The sequence below is a fragment of the Stegostoma tigrinum genome, chromosome 3, assembly GCF_030684315.1.
Source record: "Stegostoma tigrinum isolate sSteTig4 chromosome 3, sSteTig4.hap1, whole genome shotgun sequence".
In the NCBI taxonomy this organism is placed as follows: Eukaryota; Metazoa; Chordata; class Chondrichthyes; order Orectolobiformes; family Stegostomatidae; genus Stegostoma; species Stegostoma tigrinum.
In genome coordinates, this window is record NC_081356.1 from 104,954,321 (window position 1) to 104,981,084 (window position 26,764).

The following is a 26,764-nucleotide window of genomic DNA, read 5'->3' on the forward strand; positions in this document are numbered from 1 at the left end:
AAGATAGATGGAGATAGAGCCCAGAGAGAGAGAGATGAAATGCATAGGCAGACAAGTGGATTATTGGTGTAGGTCAGGCCAGGACAAGATAAAAGCTGAATAAGTCATCCTGAAAGCCGATGGTGAGAGACAACGGGTAGGCTGGTCTTAAAAGTAACCTATGTCATGTCAGAACCAGGGTGTGTCAGTGGGTGAAAGATGGAATCTGGTTCTAAATCAACCTGATGTTGATTGCAAAGACTACAAAGTCCCCAAGGGACAAATTAGATGCTATTTTTGATCATGTACTGAGGCTTCTTGGAACTCTGCAATAGGCCCAAAAGAGAAATTTTGGCTCGGGAACACTGTATTCCTGAAGTGACTGACAAGCAGAAGCTTGGTCATTGTTACAGACAGAACAAAGGTTCTCTGAATTGTGGTCACCCAGTCTGCATTTCATTCACCACCCCCTCCACAAAAGTAGGGGAGACCACGCTTGATTGAGTGAAGTGTAGGTATATCACTGCTTCACCTGGAAGGTATGCCTGGGACCTTGGAAAGTGAGGTGAGGAGATAAATGGGGAGGATTTTACACCTTCTGTGATTGCATGGAGGTATAGATACATGTTGGGAATGAAGGAGGAGTGCGCCAAGGTGTTCTTGAGGGAATGGTCCCTGCAGAAGGCTGGCAAGGGAGGGGAGGGCAATGTGTGTCTGGTCATGACATCCTGCTGGAAATGATGGAAATTGTGGCTCATGATCTTTTTGGATGTGAAGGATTGTGGATGGAAAGTGAGGATTGGGCACCCCTATTGCTGTTGTGGGAGGGAAGGGAAAGGGTGAGGGGAAAAAGTGTGGAAGATGGGTCAGACATAGCTAAGGGCCCTGTCAATCATTGTAGCAAGGAATCCTCAGTTGAGGAGAAAGGTGGGCATTTACTGAGGTCCGTGTGGATGGTGACACCATCAGAACAGATGCAACAGAAATGAAGTATTTGGGAGAATGGCACAAAGTCCTTACAGGAAGCAGGGTGAGAGATGAAAAGCATGGGTAATTCCGTGGAAGTCGGTGGATTTGCAATTCACATAGGGGTATCCAACCCATCTCCAGAAATAGTAATGCATGTCAAGGGAGGGAGGAGTCAGAGATGGACAGGGTGAAAGTGAAAGCAGACTGGAAATTTGAAGGGAAATTGATACAATTTTTTCAATTCTTAGACAGAGAGGGAAAAAGCACCAATGATGTCATTGGCTTTCTGGAGAAAGAGAGAGTGATGGAGAGTCACTGGACCCCGATCGTTAATTCTTCTTTCTCCCCACAGAATTTCGCCAGCAATTTTTGTTCTGATTTCAAATCCACGGCATCCACATTTCTTTGTTTCACTTTACTTCGTATAGAGACGTCAGGTGGAAAGCGATGGCTTGGAGAGATACACAGAGACTAAGTACACCTCCTCCCACCCACCATCCTGCAAAAACTCCATTCCCTATTTCCAATTCATCCGCCTCCACTGCATCTGCTCCCAGGATGAGGCATTCCACTCCTGCACATCCCAGATGTCCACTTCGAGGACCGCAGCTTTCCCCCTGCAGTGGTCGAGAACGCCCTTGACCGCATCTCCCACAACACATCCCTCACACCCTGCCCCCGCCACAACCGCCCCCAGAGGATCCCCCTCGTTCTCACATACCACCCCACCAACCTCCAGATACAACGTATCATCCTCCGACACTTCCGCCATCTACAATCCAACCCCACCACCCAAGACATTTTTCCGTCCCCACCCTTGTCTGCCTTCCGGAGAGACCACTCTCTCCGCGACTCCCTTGTCCGCTCCAAACTCACCTCCAACCCCACCACACCCAGCACCTTCCCCTGCAACCGCAGGAAGTGCTACATTTGCCCCCACACCTCCTCCCTCACCCCCAGGCCCCAAGATGACCTTCCATATCAAGCAGATGTTCACCTGCACATCTGCCAATGTGGTATATTGTATCCATTGCACCCAGTGTGGCTCCCGCTACATTGGGGAAACCAAGCAGAGGCTTGGGGACCGCTTTGCAGAACACCTCCGCTCAGTTCGCAACAAACAACTACACCTCCCAGTCACGAACCATTTCAACTCCCCCTCCCATTCCTCAGACGACACATCCATCATGGGCCTCCTGCAGTGCCACAATGATGCCACCCGAATGTTGCAGGAACGGCAACTCACTCTGCTTGGGAACCCTGCACCCCAATGGTAACAATGTGGACTTCACAAGCTTCAAAATCTCCCCTCTCCCCACTGCATCCCAAAACCAGCCCAGTTCTTCCCCTCCTCCTCCCACTGCATCACAAAACCAACCCAGCTCGTCCCCTCCCCCCACTGCATCCCAAAACCAGCCCAACCTGTCCCTGCTTCCCTAACCTGTTCTTCCTCTCACCCATCCCTTCCTCCCACCTCAAGCCACACCTCCATTTCCTACCTACCACCTCATCCCTCCTCCTTGACCTGTCCATCTTCCCTGGACTGACCTATCCCCTCCCTACCTATACTCTCCTCTCTACCCATCTTGTTTTCTCTCCACCTTCGGTCCGCCTCCCCCTCTCTCCCTATTTATTCCAGTTCCCTCTCCCTATCCCCCTCTCTGATGAAGGGTCTAGGCCCGAAACGTCAGCTTTTGTGCTCCTGAGATGCTGCTTGGCCTGCTGTGTTCATCCAGCCTCACATTTTATTATCTTGGATTCTCCAGCATCTGCAGTTCCCATTATCTCTGTTATACTGAGAGACTGACGTTTTCCCCAAACCCAGCCTGTGGGACGTCACCTCATTGTGCACGCACGCCCCTGGTTATCATAATATATGCATCATGGTACAGGCTTCAGACCAATCGGATGGACGGCTGGCAGTCACCACTGGCTCTCATTGGATGAACTGTCCTCACAAGGTCCCGGAAGACAGGAGGCTACTCCAATGAAAGAGGAGCATGACGACTAGCTTCGGGCTCTCTGCCAATCAGAGTGCGGAGCTTATCGGGCGATGGGCGCTCGCCATTTTCGCGTCTGGAGGTTGACGGCGAGAGCAGCGGAGAGGTGTTGTTGTTGGTGAGGTTCTGTGCTGCTGGATCGTTTTCAAAATTAATGGTTTTTCTCGTGCTTTTTAAAAATCTCGGGTGAGTTTTGAAAAGAAATTGATCATGTTGGTTGTTGTAGTAAAGGTATATCGGTGTAGCCAGGCCCTAGGTAAGGTGTGGCTGGAAGCTGGTGGTTGCGCCGGTGACTGTGATGTAACGGCATCGGCTTCATTTTACCCGGGGTTATGGGTGGGGGTGCGGGCGTGGGCGGCTTTCGTCATCGGCTGTGCTGTGAGCTGGGGCCCGGCTGGAATTAGGGAGAGAGAGAGAGAAAGAAAGAAAGAAATTTCCACGCATATTACATCGAGAGCCCGGTTTCCCACTTTCCTGAAGGTCACCCACCGCCCATCGCAACAGACTGATTGGGTCCTTCTCCCTTCCCTCACAACATCCGCAATACCGTGAAGCGGCTTCGCAATGTTGTAGGATCACAGTTTTTGTACTGACCGCTCTCCTTAGTTGTCATCCTGCTGTTAATACGCTTTTTTTAAACTTATAGTTCTGAATTCGAATCTAAATTATTCTTCCTCCTTCCTCGCCTTTTACCCCCCGCATCATTTTGATGCATTTAAAGTCTGCTTCGAAAGCCGTAATTATCGTTAACAACTGTATCTTTTTTCGCTGCCTCTATCGTTCTCGAATGTATAGTAGTCCCTATTGCATGAAACCCGAGTCAGTGTTATTTGCAGCACCGATTGATTTAGATCATCGCTGTGTCGTCGAAAAGGTACACGTTTTATATTTTTACACCTTGTGTGAATCTGATACCGAAGGTGGATATTGTGATTGAATTTCTCGATGTTTGTTTTTGCCAAAATTTGAAAAATACTTTATAGTTTTACTATATGCTATTTACTATAGCTGAGGCAATTAATAGTCGAACGAAGCCGAATATTTTTGGGTGTTCTACGTTTCAATTGCATGGCTAGTTTTTAAAAAAGGACTCGTTTGACACTTTGTTATCTTGGATTCTCCAGCATCTGCAGTTCCCATTATCTCTCTCGTTTGAAGCCGGTTCGTGGATCAGGATCCGTTACATTTTGTCTTTTTTCTTAACATACACTCTCACCCTCTGCGCTTCAACTAAAATGTAGATTATTGAGATTCCTCAGCCCTTTTTCAAATTGTATACGTGTTTGATGGTTTTCACTTTCGATGCATCACAACAGACTACCATGCTTATGATTGGTTTGATCTATTGATCAGTGAAGATTTAATGTAATCTCTAGTGAAAATATTGCCACCCCATGAGTAATTGAATAACTTGTTATTACTTCATCCATCTCCATGCTTTATATTGCTACTGACCTGCGATTGACAAAAAATTCTGTGGAAATGAGTTGCTTTTCCCTCCAGTCTTTCCCTAATGCTGCATATTCAGTGTAAGTGTCTATATAGTTGGCACAGTTGATTGAGCTCAATGTCTAATGGAATGTCAGAAGAAAGAAAACCTGTTCTGGTTCATTTTTACTGACTGTATTTTACTCTCTGATTATTTCTTATTTGCCATGTGTGCATGAATGCTGTTCCATTATCCTAGTTCCAAATACAATCTGGGTTCTATTCCTTGCATTCATAGTTCTTTCTCCAAGTATTTGTTAGTGGTGTATCAAGGGGACCTTGAACATTCTTGAAGAGAGGGTTTATTATAAAAAATCCTTTTGCACCAGCCAGCAGGATAAAAAAGTGACTGTCTCCCTGCCAGCAAAGTCTGGCAATAGTGCCAGTTTTTTTTAAAACGTGAAAGCTGGTTTGAAAAAGAACATGCAATATACTATGTACAACTGAAATTTACAATGGGGTCATTTTAAAGCAAAGATTTGATATTTGACTTTAAATTTAGACTTCCTGTAGTCTTTCAAATTAAACCCCTCACTTCTAATGAGAGTTTGAAAACATTCACTTCATGTGAAAAGTCTGTCAATTTATTTCTGTCTCTGCTTCCATGTTACGCATCAGTTATATGATTAAAATCTTGGTGGCTTTTCAGAAGAATATATCAGGCTTCACATTACTCTGGTGGCATAATAACCTGTTGTAGCTGGCTCTGCTGTTTGAGTGATGAGCCATACTGCCGAATATGTATTTCTTTCATTGCAACAAGGTTAAATCTTGAGCTAAAACAAATTTTATAAAACTGTGCCACTGTCTACAAAATCAATATAAAATTACTGTTACAGTTGTGTGAATATACTGCTGCTTTGACAAATGTCAAATTACTTTGGGTTTTTAATCTGTAAAAAGACATTTGGCTTATGGAATGTGGTGTATTTCTGCATGGTTTTTCAGCCAGATGTCTACCTTTCATTTAAAAGAATAAATGGATTCTAGCAGTCATACTTTAGAATTTTAAAATGACTACATATTCCATTTCAAGAAAACCTAACTTTTTAATCCCTTAACAATCTGAAAGTTACACCTTTGCTGCTGTCTGAGTAATGCGATCAGCTTGTCACTTTGTCAAGTCTGAAAAACTTATATTTAATCATTGTGCATCTTTTCCTCATTTTTAACACTCTTAGGGTTAGAATGGAGGAGGTAGACTTTGAATCAGAAGTGAAGAGAGCTAGAGAGCAATGAATCAGCATCTAGGGAGTTAAAACATTTCATCCTGAGCTTTGAGGTAGGTTGGCTTGCCGAGCTAGTTTGTTGTTCCGCAGACATTTCGTTACTGTGCTTGGTAACATCCTCTGCAGCCTCTGAAGCATCGGTGTGTTTTCCTGCCTAGTTGTTAAAAATCTGAGGTCTGTTGCGTTGCGTTGGATTGCCTCACTTCCAGGTTTCCTCCGTAGTACTCATCTCAATTCACATAGACAAGGAGAACCACAACTTCGACTGGGACAACACCAAGATCCTGGGACAGGCTAGGCAGAGACAAGCACGAGAATGCCTGGAAGCATGGCACTCCACGAAGCAGGCTATTAATAAACACATTGAACTCGACCCCATATATATTCCACTACGGAAGAAACCCAGAAGTGAGGCAATCCATCGCGATGGACATCAGAGTTTAAAAACTAGGCGGGAAAACACACCGCTTCATCAGAGGCTACACTGAGGATGTTACCAAGCACGGTAACAAAATGTCTGCAGAACAACAAACCAGCTCGGAGAGCCAATGAACCTCAACACCCACAACCCGAGCTACACATCTGCTCCAAATGCTGAGCTTTGTTTATGTTGTTCAACAGTAAGATTGCTTAACAAGAAAAGAATAGCATTTTCTCTGCATGTTCAACATTGAGTTTGTGTTTGTTTAAAATCTTGACTGAACCTGCCTAAACATTTTAAGAATTTATCTTCTTATTGTACTCAGTCCTTTAAGACTATGGTTGTGATTGACATTTACCCAAGATTGTTGGTAGAAACACATACATCTGTGCCATATCATTGAGATGTTGCAGAGTGCTTGGTTGTCATATGTATTAGTATGATTTCTCACCCTGCAAATGCAGATGTACTCTTCCTCATGTTAAAGAATAGACACTATTTTGCCAAATGAAACTTGTTCAAAGCACATTGAATATAATACTGGCTTAATTTCTTAACTTGAACAGCCAACTTATACTTATCAATTTTGATATTCCATTTCTCAACATCAACACATACATGATTTGCAGAAGATAATTTGTGTGGAAATCAAAGTGAACAGGCACCAGCTAAATGCAAATTAACGCTTATGAGTATAATTTTCACATTATAGTTTATTACGCGTTTTTAGCCTCTTGAATGCCAGGACCACGGAGAATAGTCACAGCTTACTTTAGTTTGTATCCAGGTATCAAAACAATTCATTTTTAAAATAAACTTGGTATTATACAGTTGTTTAATGGTGAATAGTCAAACATAGGTGGCCAGTATTTCAGTTTTTAATATTCTTTGCAAACAATGTACATGAGCTGATTCCACTAGGGCTGATTGATCTCTTAAATTTTTATATATTGTTGTGTAAACAACTGCAAGGGATAGAGATAATGGGAACTGCAGATGCTGGAAAATCCGAGATAACAAAGTGTGGAGTTGGATGAACACAGCAGGCCAAGCAGCATCTTAGGAGCACAAAAGCTGACGTTTCGGGCCTAGACCCTTCATCAGAAAAGGGATCGACCTCTGTTTCTGGAGCAGAAATGTGCCAGGAAAACTTATACAAGGAAGAAATGTTTTTAATTTTGAGACTGTAGTGACATGACAAGTTTTCTTTGGAGGTGTCCAAACTGCATAACCAGATCACATTTGCTACCTACGTCAGCATTTGCTATTGTAAATTTAGTTTTGTACAACTTGCAAGATTTTTGAGTTGGTTTGATATTCAACCATTAATTTAGAGCATATTTCCAGGAGCTAAAGGCCAAGCCTAGTATGATGTTTTTAATAAACACTGCCTTGTATTTGAACATGAACAAAAGTCCTGAACTTTGGTTGTGCTGATGGGTCTTGGAAGTAGTTAATGCCCAAGGGTTTTATACAGTCATTACTTGGAAAAAATAACATGTGGTCTGGTGAATCTTGTGTTGTCACTATGGTCCTCTTTGCCAGGAAAGGGCTTGTTCTGAATTCATTGCTTTCAGAACATAAAAGATCTAGTTCAGAACTAAATGTTTTCCTTTTTATTTTGGCATGAGCCACAGCTTTAATACTCGCATTCCATTATTTTGTGAGCCTGTGTTTATATGAGGTTGTCTTCAACTATCTTCATCTAATTTTGTTTTAAATCCTATCTAACAGAATGGATTATTGAATATCATCTGGTTTTTGTTTGATCTCTCTATGCTCTACATGCCAAGGTTTTCATTGCACGAGTTGTTTACTGTGCCAGCTGAAAAATTGCCTGACACGTTGTTAATGAAAAGAAGTAAACTTCTAAGATTCTGTGAATACATCTGTATCCAAATTTTGCTATTCAGTAGTTGAACAAACTTCAAACTTTTGTTTGAGAGAAACAGACCATTCATCTCAATTAAACCATCCCAGTTTATGCTCCACACAGGCCTTCTCCTACGTTACTACTTCTAGTTAAATCTCTGTATTCTTTTGATTCCATTCTCCTTCAGGCGCTTATAGAAAACCTCCTGTTAACTACTAATAGAACAATTCTTCCCAGTTTTATTTGTTTACTGTGACCCAGTTGAGGACTGTAGGACCAACTGGGGCTAAGGGAGTGGGAGGCAAAGCATTTATTTTCAGAAGAGTCTCCTGCATGGGAAGTTGTTGAAAATGATGATATTAATATGCACTGGGAACAAGAAGTCACCTGCTTCATTGATGGGTGCATATGTGCTGCAGCTGACATCATTGTGCTGCAGAGTTCATTGCTATCCCATGGTGAGCTTGGTTCACCATATTGATCTGACATTTTGCTCACAAGATTGCCCTTTTTGGGTGCTTGGTTTGCTGCTCAGCTCCAATGCTTAACATATTGCTCCGCTTCACTCAACTAAAAAGTGTATAAGCATGCTGAGTAGAACACGCTTTATCATTTTGTGCAATTGTTAACAGGCTTGAATCATTGATTTGCAGATCCTGATCCTCTCAAATAGAATAATCTCTAATAGTGTTGCAAACTTTGAGACTGCCTAGTTGGTGCGGGCAGTGATGGTGGTAGCAAACTCTGTTAATCATGAAGACTCTTTTTAAGAAATTACCTCGTCCACTTCATTTTTATTTCAAAGAGTGGAGTGATTACATGTATAGCAATATAGCTGCTGCGTATGTGCAGCCAGGGACACCAGCTGACAGTGAGAGGTTATATCATAGTTGGCTATATTAGGCCGTGAGCACTTGTAATATTCATGGGTCAATAAGGTATCAGGCTGGGCCCCAACTGAAGTAGGACAAAATCTGGGCTGCTGACCCCAACCATGCATTATTTTAAAGTGGTTTAATCTTACTTTTATCAGCACCATTTCTTTCCTTTACTTCTGTGCCTGGTAGTATTCTCAATAAACATGGCCTTTCTGGAATCGGCTTTTGGTGTCTCAAATTGGCCCCCTGACCTAACAATTGGAGTGTTTTCATGTCTAATGATTTCCATTTTGAGAAGTCATGTAATAGATGGAATCTTCTGATTGAGTTAAGGGATTTCTCCTGAATTTTTTGTTTGTGGCTACCTTGCATTTAAGGCTCCTAGTTTGATCTTTTTAGCATCTGTATGTTGGGTTTGTTTCAGAACCACAAAGTACATGAGAGAAAACATGTGTTCTCAGTCTTTCCCATTAGTCATGCTTTCATTAGAGGCTTTTCCTACATGAAACAGTGAACTGTGTTTCCATCATATTGGATAATTGATTAGTTCAGGTAATCGACTGAAGTATGCATATGATTTGTATGGGTAAGTTACATTCAATTTAAAAGTGGCAGCTAGAAGGCAGACATAGGAACTGCTGAAAGACGTTTTAAGTACTTAGTTTTGAGTTTAGGATCAGTGGCTTCATCAGTGATGTCATCTGTGAACAAATTCGGTTTATCCATTGCTCAAGCAAAACCACAGCCGCCTTTTTCTTTTGAAGTCCTTTAAAGTGTCCTGAAAGAAAGATGCGTAATCTGAAAAAAAAATTGCACGCAGCTAGACAATACGGGTATGTTGATTTGTGGCTTTCAAATCTGATTTGTATAATGTCTGTGCAATTTTTTTCAGCTAAAGGGAGTGCGACAAGCTATTGTGCAGAGTCAGCATAGACATCAGGCTGAATAGTCTCCTACTGTATCGAATTTATTTGTAAAGTCTCCTTCACCAGTGGAATAACTTCAGTGACCTTTTAATATTAAACTCCTTAGGTTGTGTGCCTTTCCTTTCTTAGATGATGCAACATTCAGTAATTAAAGTACATGCTGCTAGTCAGTGCAGTGATCATTTAAAGCAAGAGTTGTTGGGGTTTTCTTTACTTAGTTTGTGGAGCTGCTTAATGTCATTTTTTTCAAACTTGCAGTTGAAGTGAGTTTAACTATTTTGGTAGGAAAAACAAATTCACCTTGCCTCATTTGTTGAGTTTGGGAAGCAGTGGACTTCAGAGGTGCCTTGTTCAGGAATCACTGAAAGTTGATGTGGATTTGAGTATGAGAGAAAAGATGTCTTGCTGCAATTATGCAGATTATTTTCAAGATCTTTTCATTTTTTTTACATTCAGTCATGGTGTGGGCTTTGCTGCTGACCTGCATTTATCGGCTGCTCTTGAGATGGTGGTAGTGAGTTACCTTCTTGAACTGCTGCGTTCCACATGGTGTCTGTAGAGAATGGAATGCTAGGATTTTGACTCAGTGACTGTGAGGGCGTGGTGATATATCTTCAAGTCAGGATCATGTGCGGTTTGGAGAGGAACGTTCAGGTGCAGGTGAACCATCTATCTGCTGCCCTCTGCCCTTCTAGGTGGAAGGGTCATTGGCTTGAAAAGTGCATCTTGTGGATAGTACACACTGTTGCTACTGAGCATTGGCAGTGGAGAGAGTGGATGCTTCTGGATGTGATGCCAATCAAGTGTGCTGCTTTATGCTGGAAGCGCCTTGAATATCATTGATGCTGCACTCATCCTGATAAGTGCCAGAAAGATTCACTTGCCATGGAGGGAATGCATTGAAGGTTCACCAAATTACTTCCTAAGAGGAAAGATTAAAAGATTTGGCCAGTATTCTCTATCTTTGAAATTAATGAGAGGTGATCTTGCTGGAACTTCAGAAAAACCTGGAATTCACTCCCTAATAGCATTATGGGTCTACCTACAGCGGTTCAAGGATCATTTCAGAGCAAGATTTGAGGCTGCAGCATGGGACGTACATAATCTTACAGCATGGAAACAGACCCTTTGGTCCAACCAAGTATCCCCAAACTAAACTTGTTCCATTTGCCTGCATTTGAAACCCTTCCTATTCATGTACCTGTCCAAATGACTTTCAAGTGTTGTAACTGTACCTGCATTAACAACTTCCTCTGGCAGTTCATTCCACATGCAGACCACATGCTGCGTAGAAAAACATTGCCGCTCAGGCCCCTTTTAAATCTTTCTCCTCTCACCCTGAAATTATGACCTCTACTTTAGAAATCTCCAACCCTAGGGAAAAGATCTTTACTATTCAGCTTTCAACGTCTATAAGGTCAGCCCTCAAAACTCCAGTGAAAAACATCCTATCTTATTCTGTCTGTCCTTGTGACTCAAACCCTCAGTCCCAGTAACATCCTTGGAAATCTTTTGTGCACCCTGTCCTATTTAATAATACACTTCCTATGGTGGGGTGACCAGAACTATACACAGTAATCCAAAAGTGGCCTCACCAACGTCCTGCACATGCATGATGTCTCCACTCCTAAGATCAGCGGTCTGACTAATGAAGGCAAGCCTGCCAAACACCACCTTAACCACTGTCTCTACCTGTGGTGCAACTTTTAATGAGCTATGTTCCTGAACTCCTAAGTCTCTCTATTCTACAGCATTCCTCAGAGCCCTATCATTAACTGTGTAAGTCCTGTCCTTGTTCATCTTAGCAAAATACAACACCTCACATTTATTTAAATTAAACTATCTCCACTCCTTTGTAATCTTAGATAACCTTCTTTACTGCTGACTATACCACCAACTTTTGTGTCATCTGCAAACTTACAAACGATGATTCCTATATTTTCATCCAAACCATATGAATGACAAACAACAGTGACCTCAACACTGATCTCTGTGTAACACTGCTTGTCACAAGCCTCCAATCCTTGATTTGATTTTAGTCGCATGTACCTAAGTACAGTGAAAAGTTTTGTTGTTTTTGCATGCAGTACAGGCAGATCATATTATGCAAGGACATACAGACCACAGGGTGAGGCATACAAAGCTATGGTTGCATAGGAGGTGTACAAAAGTGAGATAAGCATATTAGATTTGAAATTTGAGAGGTCCATTAAGCAGCCTAATAACAGTGGGGAAGAAACTGTTCTTGAACCTGTTGGTATGTGTGTTTAAGCTTTTGTATCTCCTGCCTGACAGGAGAGATTGGAAGAGATTATAACCAGGGTGGGATGGGTCTTTGGTTGCTTTTCCATGGTGACGATAAGTTAGATTTAATCAATGGATGGCGGTTGGCTTGTGCGATTGTCAGGGCTGTGATCTCAACTGTCCGTAGTTTCTTATGGTCCTGGGCAGAGCAGTTGCTGTAACAAGTTGTGATGCATGCAGATAGAATGCTTTCTATGGTGCATGTGTAAAAGTTGGTGAGAGTCCTTACGGACATGCTGAATTTCTGTCTTCGGGGGATGAAGAGGTATTGTTGTTCCTTCTTGACTGTTGCGTCTATGTGGGTAGACCAGGACTGGTTGTTGGTTATTGTCACTCCCAGGAGGTTGATTTAGTTGACCCAGTTCACCTCTGTTCTGTTGATGCATGTGACCACCTCCTCTTCTTCCTGAAGTCAAAGATCAGCACTCTTTTAGTTTTGCTGATATTGAAGGACAGATTGTTACCTTTGCACCATGACACTTGTCTGAAACACAATCCTCCACCCCACTCCCTCTCTCCTACTTTTAAGCCAATTTTGTATCCAGTTGACAAACTGTTACTGAATCTCATGTGATACAATTTTACTAACCAGTCTACCATGCAGAACCTTGTCAAAGGCCTTAAAGTCCATGCAGACAACATCTACCCCTCTGCCCTCATCTATTTTATTGGTCAGATCCTTAACTCATTCAAGTTTGATTTTCTATCCTTCATCAGTCCTTGTCTCTCCAAGTGCATGTAAATCCTGTTCCTCTGAATTCCCATGAACAATTTATGCACCAATAACGTCAGTCTTGTTGTCTAAGTTTCCCAGCACCTCTTTGCAGCCTTTAAGGGTGCAACGACCAGTCTTCTGGTACCGCACCCATGGCTATAGTTGGTACATATACCTCTGCTCGGAGTCCTGCGATTTCTTCCCACAATGTCTCAAGATACACTTGATCAGTTGGGAACTTGCGGAGAAAATAAGAATTCCATGTGTTTTCTAAATGATAGAGCACTCTTAAAAAGAACTTGCGATGGAGATGAGGGGGTATTTCTTCTTAGTGTCATGAATCTGTGGAATTCTTTATTGCAGAGGGCCATGAGGCTGGGTTGTTAAGTATATACAAGTTTTGAGAAATACAGATTTTCAATCCAACAAGGTAACCTAAAGCTATGGGGTAAAGGCAGGAAAGTGGTGTTGAAAATTACCTGATCAGCTATGATCTCGTTGAGAGGCACTCCTGTTTCTGTCTTATGAACTATGGAATATCAATTGACAGTTGAGCAAACTGGACCACATTTAGTCTATTACAAAAGATGCGATAAGAGAACACTTGAAAAGCATTAGACAAAGTGTATCCACAAGTTTATGAAAGAGAAAGCAAGCAAAAATAATCCACTGGAATTTTTTTGAGGATGTAGTTAGTAGAAAAGATGTGAACCAGGTGATGTGGTTTATGTGGATTTCAAAAAGGCTTTCAGTATGGTCCCACGTGGGAGGTTCGTAGGCAGAAGTAAAGCACATGGGCTTGGGGTTAATAAAATGGCATGCTTCTCGTATGGAGGAAAGGCAGCCTTGGTTAATGAGGCTGATACTGGGAATGGCAGAACTGTTGTAGGTGAGCGACTCATGAATACAAGCTCATTTGAAGTACTGCTCAGACTTCTTAATATTTTAAACATTTCAGACTGACTAAATGCAGGAAGGAGGTTTTACCTGATTGGGGAATCCAGACCTGGGGTCATAGCCTAAGAATAAAGGGTAGGCCGCTTGAGAATGAGATAAGGAAAGATTTCTTCACTGCCACACGGCGTGCTCAAGGAAAAAAATTGACAAATTTGTAGATATTACAGCCTCAAGGGATATGGAGGGGAAAGTGAGACTATAACATTGAGATATAATCATGGCTGATCCTATTGAGTGGAATCAGGCTGTATGGGGTGAATGGCCTGTTCCTGTTCCTAGTTTCTGTTTAGTCTTTCTTAATTCCTTTCTGGTTCCTTCCAAATATCATGGATGCCAATAAATATGACTTTTTTAAAAAAAATTGTTTTACTAATTTTCTATCTTCCCAAACAGGTAAAATTTTAAAATGCTGTCCAGGCTATTCCGCATGCATGGGCTTTTTGTTGCCTCCCACCCTTGGGAGGTGATTGTTGGAACAGTCACAATTACTATTTGCATGATGTCCATGAATATGTTTACTGGCAATAATCAGATTTGTGGATGGAATTTTGAATGTCCAAAGATTGAGGAGGTAAGAACTCTACCACAACTATTTACCTTCTTCCTGGGCTCCTTTTTTAATCTAGTTAGCATTTTAAAGCTAGACTGACTTTAGCAGTTTTTACATCCTGGTTTCACAAGGGGCATCTTCTAATATAATTTGAAACTAGTAGAGTTGTGCAAAAAGCTTAACACAATTTAAAGAAGCTTCTTTCAAGATTATGTAAAAGGAGTTATTTATGCTTTAATATTTAAACCCTGTAGTTTTAAAGCTATATATTAAATTACTGTGTAAGATACTTGGTGTTGCTACTTTCTTAACTAACCATACACTGGAAAGGTGTGAATGTAAATAATTTCAATTTTGCATAAAATTCTTTGCATTCTGTATGATCTACATTTTTTTGTATTTTTGTTAGGGAAACCTTTTAGTTATTCCTCTGTAAAATGTTTTTTGTCTATGACAGATTACAGATAACACGCTGATGAAGTATAAGTATCTTCCTTACCTAGATTTTATTTCTTCCTCACTCCTAAATTGGGTGAGACTTAATATTTGTGCATATCCATCCCTTACTTTGTGGAAGTCAAAGCATCCATCTAAATGTAGATACAAAGAAAAGCATTAAAAGCAAAAGTAGGCTATTCAGCCCTTCACATCTGCCTTGCCATTCAGTCAGCTGATGGGTGATCTATTTGTTGATAATTCCATGGTCTCATCTTTCCCTAATAATCTTAATTCCCTTGCCAAATGATCTGTCTCTGCCCTAAAAATTTTCATTGGCCCTGCCTCCACTATCTTAGAGTTCTGAAGTCACACAACCGTCAAAATAATTCCCCTCTCCTCTCTCCTAAGTAGGTGACACCTAATTACTAAAAACCGATGGTGATTTCTAGTTCTGGACTACCCCAGGCATCCTTTCTACATTCACCTTGTCACGACCATTTCAGGATTTTATAAAATTCAATCAAATCACCACTTATTCCTTTTAAATGCTAGTGAAAACAATTTCAGCTGCTTATTTGTTAAAGGCCACTTGAACATTCCAGGCATCAATCTAATAAAACTCCTTTGACCTGTGCCTCTAATATGTTTACATCTGCTCTTGGGGAAGAAGACTAAAATGGTACAAGGTGAGACTGTATCTTGAATACCAATACCCTGTACAACAAAGGCATATTTTCCTTCAGTTTTCAGTCCCCCTCAAGGGAAAGCATTCCATTCACATTCATGTTCACTACTTACTGTACGTGGGTGCCAGCCTTTTATGACTCTTGCATTGGAACACAGCTCCCATGGTACCTTTTTAGAATTGAACAGTTGTTCAACATTGTATTAATCTTCGTCTTTTTTTTAAAAGACACAAAAGACAAGGCTGTAGGATGCAGGATAGAATAACAGGTAGAGAACAAACAATACATTGTCACTTTCTGATGTTACGGAATTCAATGTTTAGATCTCGGTTGTAAAGTGGCTAATCACAAATTGCACTGGTGTTCCTTGCACTTGTGTTATGCTTGTTGGAACATTGCAACAAGGCCAGTATAAAAATATTGGCATTAGAACAAGGGTTTTATTGAATTGGCAATCAACTGAAAGCTAGAATCATTCCTGCCAACAGAGTGGAAGTGATCCATAAGGTGATCACCAAGTCAGTGTTTGCTTGCCAATGTAAAGGAGTCTGCACTGAGAGCAGCAAATGCAGTAGACTAGGTTGGGGGAAAAAGAGTAAAACGTTGCTTCACTTGGAAGGTTTTTGAAGCCTTGAGAAGTGAGGAGGTCGGTGGGCAAGTGCGACATCTGCAATTGTGTGGAAAGATATCATGGATGAGTGAGGAAGTGTTAAGAATGATAGAGGGGTGGACCAGGGTGTCAGAGGGAGTGGCTCCTGTGGAATGCTGATGGTGAAAGGGAGGAGAAGTCGTTTGTCAGCTTGTGCTGTAGGTGGTGGAATTGACAGAGAATGATTTTTTTTTGAATGTGGAGACCAGTGAGATGGAAATTTTAAGGACAAAGGGACTCCCACATTGCTCTGGAAAGACGTGAGGGCAAAAGTGAAGAGACAATCTTCAGCTGAGTCCAACCTGATGACCACAGTTGGGTGTGAAGATCCTGTGTTATGGAAAAAGATCATTTCAGAAGCATTCTGGTAGAACGTCTCATTATGAGCATAGATCAGACTGAGACTGGCATTCTTGTAGGAAGCAAGGTGTGAAGTGGTGTAATCAAAGTAACTGAGTCAGTGGTTTTGTAATGGATATTGGTAGATAGCCTGTCCTCAAATAGAAACCATGAAATCAATAAACGGATGTAAAGAATCAGATCAGTTTAATGTAAGAAGGGTTAAAATTAAATGGCAGAGCAGGATCTCTGCTTTCAATGAGATTTTGCTGAATTGATAAGCATCAACTCCACGTTCCTGCCTTCTCCCCTGCGCCCCCCCCTCCCCCAATAACTCTTAATCATTTAAAATCTGCCTATCTCAGCCTTAAATAATCTTAATGTACCAGCCTTGACAGCTCTGTGGTAAATAATTCCACAGATTCATAACCCTCGGAAGAAATTTCTCCTCTGTTAAATGTGCAACCCTTTATTCTGAGATTGTACCCTCTGGTCCTAGATCCTCTCCTACAGAGGGAAACTGTATTTCTACATCTACCCGGTCAATTCCTGTAAGAATTTTGTATGTTTCAACAAGGCTACTTCTCATTCTTCCATGTTACAATGTATACATGCCCAATCTCCCAAATATCTCTTAAGACAGTTGCTCCATACCTAACATCAGTCTAGTGAACCATCTCTGGGCCATCTGCAATGCAGCATATTTTTCCTCACAAGGGGCACAGTTTTCACTGTATTCCAGCTGTGGTCTGACTAGTGCCTTGTGTAGTTTTTAGCAAAGCCTCCTACTTTTCAACTATTCCGTTTTGAAATAAAAGCCGACATTCTATTTGCATTCCCTGTTACCTGATGAACGTTGTTAACTTTTGGTCGTTCATGAACAAATACTTTTACCAGATCCCTTTGTAGCTTCCTGCAGTCTTTCTCCATTTAAATAACATTCAGCTCCTTTATTCCTCCTGCCAAATGGACAACCCCACATTTCCCTGTATTATATTCCACCTGCCAAGTTTTTGGCCACTTGTTTAACATGACTATATCCCTCGACAGACTCTGACTCTCACTATTTGCTGCCTTACCTATTTTAATATTGACCACAAACTTGGCTATTCTTACCCTTACTATCATCACTGAAGTCATGAATATGTTGTAAATAATTCTGGATCCAGAACTGATTGCTAGGCACTCTATTGCCATCTTAAAAATGGCCCCATTATCCTAACTCTCTTTGATCAGTTAGCTAATCCTCTCTTAATGCCAGTATGACTCCAGTACACCGGGCTCTTATTTCAAACAAGCTAATGTGGTACCTCATCAAATGTCTCTTCAAAATCCAAGTATATTGCACCTGCTGCTTCCCCTTTATCTATCCTACTTAAAATATTTTTCAGGCATCTACCTTCTTGAAGCGGCTGACTCTGCTTGACGATATTATGTATTTCTAAATGCTCAGCTATTACACCAATGTTTTTGCAAAAACCGATGTTGACCTAGCTGGCTTATAGTTACCCAAATTTTTTTTGCCAACTATCCTGTTTAAATAAAAATGTAACGTGGGCAGTTTTCCGATCCTCTGGCACGTCCCCGGAATAGAAGGGTTCCTGGAGAATTGTCAGCAGCTTTCCCTCTAATTTTCTTAGCAGTTTTGTGGACCTCCAAGTCTGGTGCACAGCACCAACTTTGGGAATCAGAAATCAGTGCCATGATCATCATGCTAAATACTTGTCAATGCAATAGTGTTGAACACATGATTTTCCACCTTGAAGGACCAGGATTGCAGCTATATGGGCACACCATTTCCAATGCAGTCACCTTATTGACTTGGAAATATGCATCTGTTTCTTCAATATTTCTGGGTTGAAATCCTGGAACTCCCTCCTTAACAATGATATGGGTATACCTACACTACATACATTACTGCCACCACCTCGGGGTAATTAGGGGTGAGCATTAAATGCTCGTCCACCAGTAATGTTCCCAACACATGACTGACTTTATGTAAAAGAAAATATCCTGTTTGGCAAGTGTATCCTTCCTTGGGCATGGGAACGAGTCTGTGCACACAATTCCAGCTATTGTACAAGTGAAGAGCGATTTCTTTGCTCATGTACTCCAATCCCCTTTCAGTAACAGCTAACAGTCTGATTCTTGAAGTTCTTTGCTAAATTGTATGCTAGCTTTCAATGCCTTACGATAAAGAGCTCATAAGCATATCTTGTCCATTGACTATTAATTGTTCGTGTTGACCAAATTTCACTTGTGATTTTTTTTTTCCATAGGAGATATTAAGTAGTGATATCATAATACTGACCATCACACGCTGCTTAGCAATCTTGTACATATACTTCCAGTTCCAGAACCTCCGACAACTTGGTTCCAAGTATATGCTAGGTCAGTGACTGAGTGCATGTCCATGAATGCAGCTGACACTTGCATTTGTTTATGTATGCCTGTTTATATGGTGTATTTATGCAATCTAATGTTGGATTAAATTTGTTCTTTTAGGGATTGCTGGTCTCTTCACCATTTTCTCCAGCTTTGTTTTTAGCACTGTTGTAATTCATTTTCTGGATAAAGAACTAACTGGCCTCAAGTGAGTATGATGATCCACAGTTCAACACTTAGCATATCCAAACATATCCCATGCAAATACATTCATGTCATGATTGTGTAGCTGTATCTTTTTAGGGTTACCATTTGCACTCAAACAATAAAATTACATTTAGCAGAAGACCAGATTGTGTTCAATAGTGAATAGAATGTCCAACCTTTGACCTCTTAAGTGACCAGTAGCTACACTTGCAAGTAAGTAGACAGTGTAAAATGAATTGGCACTTAGTTACTGTCATTCACAACTTCTGTAAGTTCCAAATTGTTTCATAGCTTGTTGAGAGTTGTGTAGAAAATGTGACAGTCAACTTGTGAAAATTTAAGGTCTTCAAAGGCACTCAAGTAGTAAATAACCCATTTTATTCATTCACATGTTGATTCAGAAATTACTGCTGGCCTGCACACCAGGAGAATTGCCTGGATGTTGAAATAATGTCTTTGAAAGAAGGCAAATATGCCTTCATTTTAACACCTTGTCCAAGCAATGGCATTTCAAATGCAACATACCCTCAATGGCTGGCTGACGTACGCCGAATTCCATGAGCCAAAATAGGAGCAAGAGTCGGCCATTCAGTTCCTTGAGTCTGTTCTGCCATTTAATGAGATTTTGGCTGATCTGTGGTCTAACTCCATATAATTTGGCCTTTGGCTCTATTGCTGAATATCTTTATTTGCTATTTTGTTTTTAAAATGACATCAAACTGACATTTAGAATTAACAACTGATTATGTAGCCATTGCCATTTGTGGAATACACATTTTGCCCACTTTTGACATTCTGTCCTCTAACTAAAGGATTCAAAATAGCTAAGTTTTTTTTTAAATGAGTTTCACAGGAATATTTATACCAAGATTAACTCTAATATTTCTTCACAGTGAAGCCTTGCCTTTCTTCTTGCTGCTAATTGATCTATCCAAAGCCAGTGCCCTGGCCAAATTTGCGCTGAGCTCCAACTGCCAGGTACTGTGTTGCAATTGTCTGACTGAGAATCTTTTTAAACGATACTAAATAAAAACTGGATTCAGGCAGTGTTTTTAAATCCAGGTTGGGGTTTCGTTACAAAGAAACATAATTGAGGAAAAACTAATTTGCGCAGCGTAGCTTCTAGTGAGCACAGTGGGACTTGGACCATTTCTCTCTATGAGCAGCATTATGGGCTGCTGCGTATGTGGCAGACTCTATGTTCCTCTGGCACTTTTCATTCATTTTAATGACTAGTACACTGTATAGCATGCTACTTTTTTTCAAAATTACTTGTTCATGGGATATATGCATCACTGGCTGGGCCACTGTTTACTACCCATCCTTGACCACAGAATTGTTATAGTGCAGAAGGAGGCCTTTTAACCCATTGAGTCTGCATGGGCTCTAAATTCTTTAACCTGATGCCATCCTTGTGCCTTTTCATTGCAGCCTCATGTGCTGTTTCTGTAAATTGATTGCCATTAAAAGTGGTGTCGAAGTGTCACCTTAACTGCTGCTGTACTTGGGATGTGGGTGCACCCAATGTTAGGAGGGAGTTGCAGGTTTTGAATGGAAAGACTGAAGAAATGATCAGTCAAGTTCTAAGACATGTGGTTTGTAACTTGGAGATCCACTGCAAGTGGTTATGTTTAACTGCATCAACCCTTGTCATTCAGGTGGTGGGGGTCCCAGGTTTATGAGGGGCTTGGGGGGTTGCTGCAGTGCATCTTGTCGGTAGTCTATATTGTTACTATTTGTTGAATTTCACTTCCAGTGTCTCCCAACATGCATTTAGTATTTGATTCCAAGCCACTCGGGCAATTTGTGTAGACTTGAATTTTTTTTTCTGAAGTATAATCAAGATAGTGGATTACAGAGCAATTAATAATGATCAAAGTTAGCGTGGTTTTACAAATGGGATATCTTGTTCGATAAACTTACCAGTTTTCTGACAATGCGATAATAGACTAAATGATTCAAAGCATAGAAAATAGGACCAGAAATTTTCGAGCCTGTTCCGTCAATCACAACAAGCATCACTGATCATCCCACTCCATTGGACCAAAGAGTTTGTTACAGCCTGTTCCCACTTCCTCCCCACAAGAGCTATATCTGACCCCTTTAAAACATTTAGTGTTTTGGCCTCAACTGCTTCACTGGCAAAGCATTTCACAGGCTGACCACTGTCTGGGCAATGTTCCCTTTTTAAGCTGAGCACACAGCCCTTCTGTGATCAACATCAGCATGCCAATGTGGGTGAAGAAATTTCTGTCAGTCATAAGTGGCTTACCTTAGCCTGTAAGAAACATCCTTTTGCATTTAATCTCTCTAATCCTATTCAAATTTCTTAGATCTAAGATTCCCCTTGGCACGCTCACACCCTCCTCACCTTCTAAATTCTAGTGAATGCAGTCCTAACTGGCCTGGTTTATCTTTATACCTCAGTCCTGCTAGCTCTGGAATCAGTCTGGCAAACGTGTTGCACTTTCTCCGTAGCCAGAGCGTTCATCCTCCAATAGGGTGACCAAAATGCACAGTACTCCCATGTGTGGATAGTAAGGCCCTGTTATAATCACAACAAGGTATCCTTGCTCCTGTACTTGTGTCTTACCTGTGTGAAAGCAGATATCCCATGAAGGCTGACATTTTAGGTAGTATGATAATATTGAATGGTCTTCTCCTGTTCCCATTTTTTACATTTGTGTACCATTTGTCACCTTCACTTACTGTATTTGGATTTTCAAAAGACATTCAGTAAGCGCCACACCAAAGGCTGATGTACAAGTTGCAGGCATATGGAGTTAATTTATTATATTTGCATGGTTAAAGGATTTGTTAATGGACAAGAAGCAAAGAGTTGACGTAAATGGGTCATTTTCAAATTGACAGGCTGTGAATAATGGAGTGTCTCAATGATCAGTGGTGGAACCTCCCTTTATTTAATTGAAAAATAGATTGAGGTTTAACAGAATAAATACAATATGGATGTTTCTCTTGGTCTGGGGAATTTAAAGAATTTGGATTTTGTCAGGATAAGGGGCTAATCATTTAGGATCGAGATGAGGAGAAAACAGTACACTTAAAGAATTATAAGTCTATAGCGTAGTGTGGATGCTGCATCTTGGAATCTGTTTGAGGCTGAGATAGGATTTTGGTGCTTTGAACAGGGAATCAAGGGAAATGATAGGCAAGTGGTAAAGTCGAGTTGAGGCCAAAGGTCCTATTGAATGGTGGTGCAGATTTGACCGGCTGTGTTGGCCTACACTTCTGTTTTGTTCTCGTATTCTTAAATTCCCTTGAACTAAATTTGATTTCAAAATAAATGTTTTACATTTTTTTTGTGAAACTTAATGGTGATTGCACCAATGGGTAGGAGAACTAATTGTTGACATTTTACCTCTTTATTTCCTAAGGTTTTGGAGTAGATTTGTAGCTTGGATTGTGGGTGTTGAGGTTGGTTGGCTCGCCGAGCTGGTTTGTTGTTCCGCAGACGTTTCGTTACCATGCTGGGTGTTATATAATCGGTGCACCCTCCGAAGAAGCCTTTCCTTTTTTCCCCTTTTTGTTCTGTGTCTAGTCCTGGTCTCCCTCTTAGAAGAAGGATATTATTAAATTGAACAGGGTTCAGAAGAGATTTACCAGGATATTGCTAGGCATGGAAGGCTTGAGTTATTAAGAAAGGCTGGGACTCTCTTTCACTGGAGCGCAAGAGGTTAAGTGGTAACTTTATACAGGTTTATAAAATCATGAGGGGTATAGATGGGGTTAAAGGTAGGTGCCTTTTCCCTAGGATGGGGGATTTCAAGACTATCAAGACTAAGGGACACATTTTTTACAGTGAGAGGAGAGAGATTTACAACAGACAGAAGGGGATAATTTTGTTTAGAGAGGGTGGTTTGCATGTAGAATGAACTTCCTGAGAAAGTGGTGGATATGGGTACAATTGCAAAGCTTAAAAGACATTTGGATAAATACATGAATAGGAAAAGTTTGGAGAGATATGGGCCAGGAGAGGGTAGGTAGGATTTGTTTGGTTTGGGATTATGTTCGGCATGGACTGTTTGGATCAAAGGGTATGTTTCCGTTCTGTATGATTCTATCTCCAAGATCAGGAAGGTGCGAGACTTAATGGGGAATGTGTAACTGGTGAAAATTGTGAAAATTGGGCAGCATGGACAAGTTGGGCTGAAGATCCTGTGAACCACTATAATGCTATGGTGTTCTCATTGATTTGCTGCCCTTGTCTTTCAAGGTGATAAGACAATACAGGTTTAGAACGTAGCATTGAAGAGGCCTTGCTGAGTTGCCCCAGCGCATTGTGCAAACGGTATATTGTCACTGTCGAACAGAGATCTAGGGGTTCACTTACGTAATTTTTTGAAATTTGTATCTCACACAGACAGGGTGGTTACGAAGGCATTTATTACTCGGACCATTGAGTATAGGAGTTGGGACGTTATGCTGAGGTTGTACAGTACGTGGCTGAGGTCTCTTCTGGAGTACTGTGTCCAGTTCCGGTCTCCCTATCATAGAATTTTCTTAAGCTGGAGAGTGTTCAGAAAATATTTACCAGGATGTTCCAGGGATTGGAGTGTCTGCGTTATAAGAAGACGCTGGATAGACTGAAATTTTTCACTGGCGTGTAGGAGGTTAAGGGGTGACCTTTTATAGAGGTTTATCAGGTCATGAGGGGTATAGATAAGGTGAATGGCAGGTGACTTTTCCCTAGGTTGGGCATGTTTCAAGACTAGGAGTGTATTTTTAAGGAGAGAGGAGAAAATTTAAAGTCATGAGGGGCAATTCTTTTTACACAGTGGTTCATGTGTGGAAAGACCTTCCCGAGGAAGTGGTGGATGTGAGTACAGTTACACTGATAAAAGACATTTAAATAAGTAGATGAATAAAATGTTTGGAGGGATATGGGACTAGTTTAATTTGGGACTAATTGGACTGAAGTCTCTGTTTCTATGCCCTATGACTCTACAGGACTATAGCACCTCCTATAGAGGTTGGTTGGCTCGCCGAGCTGGTTTATCGTTCCCCTTTATTTTGTCAACTGTATTTAACACAATGTAATTCTTCATAGTTATCTTTTAAAATTGTGTGTTGAATCTATGCACTTTATTTGCCTTTGAGTTCAGAAGTGTTTGCAAACAGCTGTGCAATCGTTAAATATCCTGTGACCTGATCAGAGTACGCACTTTGTTTAACAGGATGAAGTAAGGGAAAATATTGCACGTGGAATGGCCATTCTGGGTCCCACTTTCACTCTTGATGCTCTTGTGGAATGTCTTGTGATAGGTGTTGGTACTATGTCTGGTAAGTCGCATGAAATCTACATCCTTGCACACACCACCTGTTAGTTTTACAGAAATTTGCTGGAAATTTAAAGTTTAAGAAGGGTTTTGTGGAGACGTTCACTTGTTCCATTTTTGTGGCTGAATGAGGATTAGAAAGTGCACTTCCATCAAGTGAGTAACTGCTGTCAGCATGTCTTCGTGGCGGTGCAGAAGACCTGGGTTGTTGTAGCTGAATTCACAGCTAAAGTAACAAACCCAGCCATGAAATGTACTCTTTGCTATGTGGAAGGTGAGAATATTAAATTGATCAGTAGCAGGAAAGGTCCATTAACTTCTGTTTTTAATATTTTAGGGGTGCGACAATTGGAAATCATGTGCTGCTTTGGATGCATGTCTGTTTTGGCAAACTACTTTGTCTTTATGACATTTTTCCCAGCTTGTGTCTCCCTTGTGTTGGAGGTAAGCATGAAGTTCAAAATCTTTTCAATACTGCGTTTAACAGGATGTTATTGGCTGTTAATGTGTAATTATTGAGGGCTGCAAGAGTTTGATTTTTTTTTTTCCTCTTTCAAAGAAAGTTGGAAACCCTTTTTAGCTTACAAATTAAGTACCAAGTATCATGCCATGATGAGATGTGACCTGTGCTCAAAGTTAAAGGGGTGATTGGAGTACATGAAAAAGTTGGCCAGAAATATTTTTAAAAACACCAAGTTTCAATAAATAACTGGGTAAGCATTGGCCCTCTAGAAAGTCAGACTGGAGGATTAATAATGGAAAGTAAGAGAGAGATGAATTGAACAGCTATTTTTCAGCAGCCTTTCCTAATAGGAGTACAAGTAACATCTCTGTAGCAGTGATGGATGAGGAAATGGGAGGGAGGGAAGAACTTAAGAAAATCATCTTCACGTGAGAAGTGGTACTGGGTAAATTGTTAGAGTTGTTGCGTGCATTCTGATGGATTTCAACACTAGTAGCTAGTGAGAGTTACTGCACTCCATTCAACAAGGGATGGAGACAGGAAACTGCAGGGCAGTTAACATCTGTCACAGGAAATTACTAAACTGTAATTAAGATTTATTAAAGTTAAAGCAGGGCACTTAAGTTTGAGATAATTTGGGAATGTTGGTATGGATTTGTGAAAGCAAAATCGAGCTCAACCGATCTGTTTTTTGAGGAGATAACATCCTGGAACATGTTATTTGGACTTACAGGAGGTATTTGATAGGTGCCACATCAAAAGTTATTGTAGAAACCTTCATAGTTGTGAGGTATCTTAGTTGGATGACAATCAGGCGGTATACAGTATATTTAAATGGGTCTTAGTATGGCAAGATGTAGTGAGTGCTGTATCACTAGGACTGAAGAAAGGGATAAAAAGTTTGGTTCCCAAATTTGCTGACAATCAAAAGGTAGGTAGAAAAGTAAATTGTGCAGAAGACATAACAGGATCTAAAAAGACATTGGTTAAATGCGTGGCCAAAGATGTGGCAAATGGAATATAATTTGGGAAAATATGAAGCTGCATCGTTACAGGAGGAATAAAAAAACTTGTCTTAAAGGTGGGAGATTGCAGAGAGCTATATCTAGATATCCTTGTGCATGGATTTCAAAAGGTTACAATATGGTTACAACAAATAACTGGGAAGACTCATGGAATATTATTGTTTATCCTAAGGGGAGTCGAATACGAAAGTGGGAAGGATATGCTTTAGTTATATACAGTGTTGGGGACTCCACATCTGGAGTAATGTGCACAGTATTGCTCACTTTATTTAAGGGAAGGATGTAAATGCATTGGAAGGCTGGACATACTAGTCTTGTAACTGCTAAATTTTAGAATAGCAAGAGATATCTTCATTGAAAAAATAAAATCCTTAGGGAGCTCCACAAGATGGATGTGGAGAGGTTGATTTTTTACATCTAAGAGTGTAGAGCTAGAGGTCATTGTTTAAAATTAGCAGTTGCCCATCTTAAAACAGATTAGGCATAATGTTTTTAGAGCTTGTCTTTCTGGGGGGAAAAAGAGCCTATTTTCTTAAAGGCAGTGTTAAGTTGATTCTTGTTAAACATGGCATGAAAATTTAGTGACAGTGGGCAGTAATGTGGATTTGAGGTTACCGTCGGATCAGTCATGGTCGTATGAATGTGGAGCCTCAAGTCTGCCCCACCGTCCAATATGTTCAGTTTTCTTTTCAAGATCGTTAACCATTACATTTCTTGTTAGCTTTCCCGAGAAAGTCGTGAAGGTCGTCCAATTTGGCAGCTTGGTCATTTTGCTCGTGTCTTGGAGGAAGAAGAAGATAACAAACCCAATCCTGTAACACAGAGAGTGAAAGTCATCATGGTCAGTAATGAAATGAATCTGCTTTTTAAATGTGGAATTAATAACTTTGAGCGCTGCACAATTGAATTTTTATGACTTGCAACAATTGTGTTTTTAGAAATATTGTACCATTATTTTAAAACTTTGTGGGGAAGTGACTCCATCA

The 26,764-nt window shown here is 40.8% G+C and overlaps 1 protein-coding gene across 1 annotated transcript in view; it reads left to right on the forward strand.

Moving 5' to 3' along the window:
- Positions 1–2,979: 2,979 nt before the first annotated feature.
- hmgcra (3-hydroxy-3-methylglutaryl-CoA reductase a) overlaps positions 2,980–26,764 on the forward strand; it is a 43,449-nt gene continuing 19,664 nt past the window's right edge. Inside the window, exons 1-8 of the mRNA XM_048526937.2 lie at positions 2,980–3,134; positions 14,133–14,310; positions 18,681–18,792; positions 18,907–18,994; positions 19,887–19,971; positions 24,189–24,294; positions 24,628–24,734; positions 26,500–26,619. Of these exons, the coding sequence (XP_048382894.1) occupies positions 14,146–14,310; positions 18,681–18,792; positions 18,907–18,994; positions 19,887–19,971; positions 24,189–24,294; positions 24,628–24,734; positions 26,500–26,619 (783 nt within the window). The 5' untranslated portion in view covers positions 2,980–3,134; positions 14,133–14,145. The remainder of the gene's footprint in view (positions 3,135–14,132; positions 14,311–18,680; positions 18,793–18,906; positions 18,995–19,886; positions 19,972–24,188; positions 24,295–24,627; positions 24,735–26,499; positions 26,620–26,764) is intronic.